Source organism: Carassius gibelio, chromosome A13, assembly GCF_023724105.1.
Source record: "Carassius gibelio isolate Cgi1373 ecotype wild population from Czech Republic chromosome A13, carGib1.2-hapl.c, whole genome shotgun sequence".
Classification (NCBI taxonomy): domain Eukaryota; kingdom Metazoa; phylum Chordata; class Actinopteri; order Cypriniformes; family Cyprinidae; genus Carassius; species Carassius gibelio.
The window spans coordinates 6,488,838-6,497,132 of record NC_068383.1 but is presented as its reverse complement, the minus strand read 5'-3'; the positions used below and the strand labels follow the sequence as shown (position 1 = coordinate 6,497,132).

The 8,295-nt window shown below is 35.6% G+C and overlaps 1 protein-coding gene across 1 annotated transcript in view; it reads right to left on the bottom strand.

Moving 5' to 3' along the window:
- Positions 1 to 485: 485 nt before the first annotated feature.
- Positions 486 to 8,295, bottom strand: part of LOC128025981 (zinc finger matrin-type protein 4-like) — a 127,566-nt gene continuing 119,756 nt past the window's right edge. Inside the window, exon 7 of the mRNA XM_052612629.1 lies at positions 486 to 2,278. Within this exon, the coding sequence (XP_052468589.1) occupies positions 2,257 to 2,278 (22 nt within the window). The 3' untranslated portion in view covers positions 486 to 2,256. The remainder of the gene's footprint in view (positions 2,279 to 8,295) is intronic.

Sequence of the window (8,295 nt, the reverse complement as noted above, 5' to 3'; positions counted from 1 at the left end):
TTTCATAATAAATATATCATTTCTAGCCCACAGCATGTACTGACCATAAAATATTTTGTTATCCATTTGTATTTGTAATTGCATTCCATTTCCTGGAAAGCAAGACTGATATTTGAGTGAAAGGCTAAAGCCTGAGATAAGGTGAAACAAGAACTGATACATCTTAACAGCCTGAGTTTGTTCTCAAAAGATCTACATACTCCATACTTCACATTAAATGAATCACACTTTTGTATCTGTAGTGTCCTTTGTCCCAATGCTTTGTGTTTCTGACGTAGCTTTCTGGTATTTTTTGCAAAACCATGTCCAAACGGGTTCCTGTAATCCTGAGTCCTTTACTGTAGCCAACAGCACTGCAACAAATAATTTTATTAATCAGTATTTTTGTCTTGTTTTCCAGTAAATACTGTTTTAGAACTTGCCTTTGAAGGTAATTTATCTTCTAAGTATGTTTAGACATTTTTTACTGGAAACCAAGACATCACATTCAGAAAACAGCCATTCAGTAGTCTAGCTCATAGAAAATGTCAGATGATTTATTTCATAACTTTCAACAGTGACATCATTGGGGTTAAACATAAATACTGTGTATTCAATGGCTGTTAATAGAAATTTTGTAAAAGCCCAAGGGTGTTCAGGATTTTATTTCAGTCGCATATTGATCAGAAAGCAGCACACAAAAACGTTGTCAAGTAGATACTCCACAATAAACACCCTGGACTAGCAGTTGAAGGGTAAAACTAACAATATTGTTATGTATCGATTATTTACAAAAAATATTTTTTTAAAATGTTTTTTTATTCAACCATACCATGTTAAAACAACTGGCTTGGTCGCTACCATAATACTCTGATTTGCATAAATATCACACTATTCTGACCAAGGCCTCATTTATAAAATGCACATATGATTCCATGCTAAATCCCATGGATTTGCTCCTACATGACGAACAAAATGAAATTTATAAAGAAAATGTTCGCTTTCTGATCAGTATGTCAATGCCCCCTTTTTTGCGCTGAATATTATGATGACATTAGGTGATGCAAATTAGCTACAGAATAAATGAGTGACAACATTTACATTCACATGAATATTATGATATGAATTAGACAAGTCTTATTTAAAAAAAAAAATGTCCTACAGAATAAGATAACAGGACGTTTTACCGTCAAGTACACATTTTTGTGAAAATAAATTTTTGAACCAGACTGTGATGAAAGTAGGATGGAAATTGTATATGAATTGTAGGAACATTTAGGAAATTTCTTTATAAATGAGGCCTTAGGCCTGTTTTAGTTTAGTAGCTACCATATATTCTAAGATAACAAGAAAAACTCCACATCTGTATTTTTATTCCACATCAAAAAGAAAAGAAAAAAAGAAAGAAAAAAAGAGCATTCATACTTGAAACAGCAGGCACTAAGCTCTGGTTTTACAGGCTGTCATTTTGGCATAGATTTAGATAAAGCTCAGAGCCTGGTTCACACATTTATATCCTTGTGAATCATCCATGATTGAGTCGGGGATGTAAAATGCCAACTCATTGTGCCTGGACTCCTTTTGATGGCATATTCCATTTGACATCAGTGTTTAAGCAGCATCACAGCTCTATAGGAATGTTCTGCTCTATGCAATACTGAATGGGGTGTGAATAAACAGGACGTGCATTTAGTCTGTGGTAACATTGCTGAAATTAGTGCTGAAATATTGTTTTTGACCACAACTGAGAGAGATTTCACACAAAGGCAGATGAATTGATTCCTCATTGGCAACATTCACACACAAGTGAGACACGTACTCAACAAAGTCACTGGAAAAAGGTTGATGATCTCTTTTGTCACCGGCATGCCAAAGCCAACAGCTAAAGCAGCTATGTCTCTTTTGAAGAGCAGAGAAAATGGCAGGCCACTGCATAGAGTTTGAAAGGCAAAATAAAGGTTGCAGGACCGTTGCATGTCTGCTCAGGCTGGTGTGCTCATTTTACATGAAGAATATCAATGGATTGATCAGACATCCTTTTGCTTTACACTCTTGGAAGGATGGATGATATTCCCAAAGTAGATTGATCTTTTAGATTTTGATTGTGAATAAAAACATAAAACATTTGAGATTTGCGGAACTTCAGAGAGTGTAGGTGAGTGATTCCTGTGGCAAAACAAGAGGTCTTTTCTTAGGAGTTCACAATTAGTTTGTGCAGTTCTGTAAGTTCCTGAAATGCTCTGATTCTTCTCTTTCAGATGCAATACTTCCAGTTCTTCATTGCTGATGTTGTTTCAAGCTGAAAAAAAAAAATAAAATCATATTTATGCCATGGCTAGTTTGCTAACTTAAGTACATTTCAGTAGCATTACATCAGTAATGGTTTCATCCTTATAGTTAAAAACAATCCTCCATTAAATGCCTTAATTTGAAACACCGTAAACCTGCCAAGCTTGAGGAGGGTGTGAGATTGTTTCAGGATGAATATTTCTTGGCGTGCATGTAATGACACGGTGTAAATATTTACTCTCCTCTATCTAATCCATTACAGAAGATAAACTGTTCCAATGAATATTTCCCTTGCTTTCCTCAAGCATCAATTTGCACGCACAGACACACCTCAGGAGAAATTCACAAGACTAATTCTACCCACCAGGGCTCTCCGTATTAAAATCCAAAGCCTCAGTTCTGTCCTCGAGCCTGTAACAGTGACACAACTGAACTCCTGGGGAAGCTTCAGTCTCTAGGGAGGTCATTCTCAGCACCATTGCAATAAATCTGCTCATCTGCTAGTTTGCCTGTAGAATGACCTTCCCAAACCTGGAGTTCGGCTAACCCACTGGTCTTATAATCCTTATCTAAGTCGTACCGCAGAAGACTGGCTGAAAATACAGGGGGAATGAATTGCGCATGCTGATAATGTTTATTGGCATGCGTTGTTCTAGCATCTGATTCACTAAAGAGATTATGCAAATCAGGTAATTGTGCAAAGACACTCACAAAATAAATGCTTATAGCAATTTTTCCTGTCAGTAATAATGTGTGAAATAATACCTTTAGTTTGCCACTGTGGCATTACACTCATACGAACACCTTTGCACTCTATCGGTTCCTCTAAAATTAACAAATTAGTACCGGTAATTTATTGTATCTATATTTTATTTAGTTTTTCTTGGACTTTATTCTTGGCAGTAATTATTGATTTATGCATGTGTAATTCCGTGTTCATGTGCTTATTGTGTGCAACAATAAACTGCCCCAGTGACAAGCTACAAGTTTGCTCGTTTGTCTACAGTTTATCCATTATCCTCTATCAGTTGATTCTAATTTGGCATCATTTTAAATTGATGCTGCCAAGATTAGTAGAAAAAGTACTGTGTTTCTTTTAACAAACTGTTTACCGCCAGCCTTTTAATATGTTATCAGAATGTGTTGCATTATACATTGAGGCATGTTTGTATATATATTAGGCATGTTTGCAGTAAGCAATGTAGTAACTTGATACTATAGGTTCAGTGCTACACCAGCAGCACATAGCACTTGGATAAGCTTGACTGCAGGTGCCATGCAAATAAGATGAATGAGTATGATGTTTAAATAATGCATGCTGAAGTGGCAGAACACTTTAGTCAATTCGCCAACAGAATTATAAAGAGAATATCATAGCTGCCATCACAGAATAGAATGATACAGTTCATTGAGCACAATACAGTGAATAAAATTAGCAGAGTTTCGGCCTCATACCTAACCTAGTTTCTTTGATGGCTCATAAACAAAGACCTATCGTCAATCAGTCTGACAGAAATACAGTTTTTAATAGAGCCAGCATTAGAAAGAAACTTTAACTTTCTGCACCTCTCTCCTCAAGACGTTTATTTGCCCATCCTCCCAGACATAAGAAATAATTGTCAAACATCTGAGCTTAGTAAGCCATCAGGAGACAATATAAGTGTTTAGAGCAAAGAAGAGAGAAAAAAGTTACAAGATAAACAAGATGATCATTAATGTGCGGCTAACAATTGCTAAATTCCACCACATTTCCCTGCTTAAAATACCAGCTTATCACCCATATACACTACTGATCAAAAGTTTGGGGTCTGTGAGATTTTTTTAAATGTTATTGACAGAAGTCTCTTATGCTCACCAAGGATGCTTTCATTTGATCAAAAATATAGTTAAGGAGTATTACTGTGAAATCTAATAAACATTTAAAATAGCTGTTTTCTGCTTTGATAATAGTGGTTCAGCCAAAAAGGAACATTTGCTGAACATTTTGTCACCCTCAGGACATCTAAGATGTATGATGAGTTTGTTTCTTCATCTGAACAGATTTAGAGAAATTTAGCATTAAATCACTTACTCACCAATGGATCCTCTGCAGTGAATGGGTGCCGTCAGAATAAGAGTCCAAACAGCTGATAGAAACATTGCAATAATCCACAAGTAATCCACATTAGTCCAGTCAATCAATACACATCTTATAGAGTCAAAAAGCATGCTTGTAAGAAACAAATCTGTCATTAAGACATTTTACTTTTTTTTTTTTTCACTTCTGGCTAAAATATCCATAACCCATAATAACGCTTCCTCCAGTGAAAAAGTCCATCCCCTCTCGTCCCTTCACATCTAAATCCTCTAACATTTATTTTAGAGCTCTTTTGGACTGTTTTCACTCGTAAACAGTCTGTTCATACTTACCTCCTGATTCAAACAAATCGTCTTTTTCACTGGAGATAGTAATATTATGGATAGAAGACTTTTATTTTATCTGGAATTAAAAATTCTGGATTTGTTTCTCAAACACACAGCATTTTGCTCACAAGACATAAATTTATTGACTGGACTAATGTGGATTATTTGTGGAATATTATGATTTTCTTTTATCAGTTGTTTAGACTCTCATTCTGACGCCATTCATTTACTGCAGAGGATCCACACGGGTTCGGGGCTATATTTTAAATGGTCAGCTGGGTCCGGGTCAGGTCCCAATCTATTACTTAGGGTCCCGGGTCTGTTTAACATTGTGTGTAATACCCGAGTCGGTTGGACATGGAGAACACCTGGCCATTATCAGAGTCAGTCAGTACTGTGTGTGTGTTGTTTTGTAACTTTTAACTTGTAAAATTAGGATAAGAAAAGTGTTAAATCGGTAATTTGAAAAAAAAAACGAGCGTCTAATCAGAAGCTGGGCGGGTGTAGTTAATGCAAATGCACAGAGATACCTTAATGGATAAGTTAAGATAGCCATCGTTAAATACTTCTTGTTGACTGACATGCATGGTTTTGTGTACAGCAGGAATCAGATAATTTTTTCACATTGTTTATTGTATTTCTATATTTTAAATCAAATATTTCAAAACAGCAACACAATCTTAGATGAACTGTCATATACATTTTTTTTTTCTATGATGCTCAGAAATTTAATTAAAGTTTATATTTGGCTGCTCCATTTAGCTAACGTGCGCTTCATGTTTCTATGGCCAGATCTTCTGCAAGGCGGGACTTATTCCGCCATCCTATGCTTTGTTTCTCCAATTTTAAAAATAATTTTAAACATGAACCGTCTGGTTGTTATATCTAAAATTTTTGTTTAGAGAGCACCGAAATGATAGCAAATAAGTAAAGCTAATGTCAGCACTGGACTTTTATTATTATTATTATAATCCAAATGGGCAAACAAGTCTAAATTATTATGCAAGTTGACTCCAGATACAAAAAATGCAAAATGGCAAAGTCGCATTTGTCATTCGTCACCGTGATGACATTTCTTGATTCTGCACGGGCCCAGGTCAAACTTTCAGAATAATAGACAAGTCCGGGTCAGTTCAGTGTAGCATGAATTTTGAGCCCATGTAGACCTCTAGTGTGTTTTAATTAGAAATGCAGTAGCACATGTTTGTGTCGTGTGGATTCTGCTGTTTTAGCTAGTCACGGAGGCAGCTGTCACCTTGGAAACTGTGCCAAGCCTGACATCCCAGGTGAAGGGGAACTGCCATCCCAATCAGCCATTGCCAAAGTGAGTCAGAAGTGTTTGTGTGTGAGGGCGCCAGAGGGGTCACGATCCTCTTGTATCTGCTCCAGTCCGCTGGAGTGACAGCAGAAGAAAGAAGAACTGACATCAGCCTTCCCTTTCAGCATCACTGTGAGGCCAGACTCTTGGGTCCCTATTTACATGAGCTTTAAAAAAACCTGTCAGCTGTTGACTCATCTCTTGAGATCCTGGTGAAGTATTGGTGTGCTTTTGGTTTCTTTTCTCTGTCTTTGGCTGATGTTGGACAGCTCACTGGACTGCAGAAGAATGCACTTTATCCTAAGGCCCCAGGCATATTGGTAACATTTTGAGACTCTGTAGACAGGCAATTTAAGCTTATGGACAGGGGCCATTTTTAGTTCAGTGTTCAATATATCATTGAAATCCATTCATTATAATTAAAAAAATTGAATTTGACAGATAATATATATATATATATATATATATATATATATATATGCATTTCGATGCCATTTTTATTGCACAAAAAGTGACAATGGTTGGTCACCTTGGTTGAAACCGAGTTTACTGACACGTGGCACAGGGAGAAAAGTTTTAAAGTAATTGGAGAGGAATCTTACTGCACCATTGAGCATCTCAAATTATACTTTATCCTTCATGCTTCCCTACAACATTTTTAAGAGTTGCAAGCTGGGCTGAGAGGAAAACAAACCCTGAGAAAGGCCCATGTGAGCTAGAACACTTTAGTTTATTTTCCTCTGTTCTCCCCTGAAGTGAAAGATCTAGACGATGATGATGAGTGCAGAACTACCGAAGGCAATATCTTGGAAGACAATATGACAGTACCTCTGTTAGATGCTTCCCTTGGGTTGACAGCACTGTGTTTGACGTACTGTATGCATTGTGCATTTTCTTTGCCTCAAAAAATAGTCAGTTCAGCCTTGACCAGAGTGGCATTGACAAATAAAGAGATACATAATGTGTCACATGTATCCTAAATAATAGGCTTAGTGTATCTCATAAATCAGTACCTGTCAGGGTACTACTAATAAGTTTGCCATGGAGTCTTGAAAATGACTGCACCATTTAGAATCTCAAAACAGCCATTCCAGGTTATGTTCCTCCTATAAAGTGAACAATCTTGGTGATTACTGAAAGACAATATCAGGGAATGCAATATATGATGGTACTTCTGTTATATCTCTCCCTAGTGAGCACTAAGATGCACTCTCTCGTTTAAAGTGTATTTAGACACTAGACCTAACAAGGTGTGAAATCCAAGCATCATTGCTCAGGATCCATAGGAATCTTTTTGGTAATTACACTGAAAAGAACAATTCTAATATCCAGTGTTTTCATAAACTAACTCATGCATCATAAATAAATGATGAAACTAAAGGAAATATGAGTTGAATTGTTTGCTAATGTGTCTCAAAATCATTATAAGATTAGGAAGCACTCATCTCTCCATTACAAAACTGAACTATACCAGCGTTTACAGAAATATTGGGGGATATTATTTTAGGACAAATAAGTTCTAACTAGGGTTTCACTAAGCGTGGTTTAAGAGGAACAGTTCCGCACAGTTAAAGAGCTCAGTGAAGCTATTTTTAAAGATTTAACTATGCTTGAATGCAAGCTTAAAAGTGACTATTTGCACTCTCATGCTCATTAATCACATTTCAAAGAGGAACAATTGCTCATATATTGTGCTACTAAAAGTTAAGTTTTTAAAAGCTGAAATAGAAAACAGCATTTATTTGAAATAGATTTTTTTTGTAAGTGTAAAAGTCTTTGATGTCTCTCTTGATCAACTGAATGCATCCTTGCTGAATAATATTGTAGCATTAATTTTCGTTAATATAAAAAAAAACACCTCAGACTTTCATATCTTACACTTTTGAATGGCAGTGGATTTTAATGCAGTTAATAATAATAAAAAAAAAACATTTCAAAGACGGGTCACTAAAATTATGCTCTTTATCTGAAAATTATTTTGAAAGATTTATGTATGCTTTAACTTTATGAATGCTAGTGATGTATATACAAGCTTAAAAATTACTACTTGCAGTATCATGCTCATTATTTACATTGCTAAGATGAAAAATGTAACAGATATTTGCATTACTAAAAGCGACTTGTTTTAAAAGGTGGTTTATGTCATTTTTGACTTTACTAAAGCAAAAAAAAATACCATAACGTGTTCTCATACAAATTTCTACAAAAAAAAAATAAATAAAAATAATAATAATAATAATAATGCTACAGCCATTTATTGTGCTTTAAAATGTGCCCTCCATGTTGGATTTTTTTGTTTTGGTCTG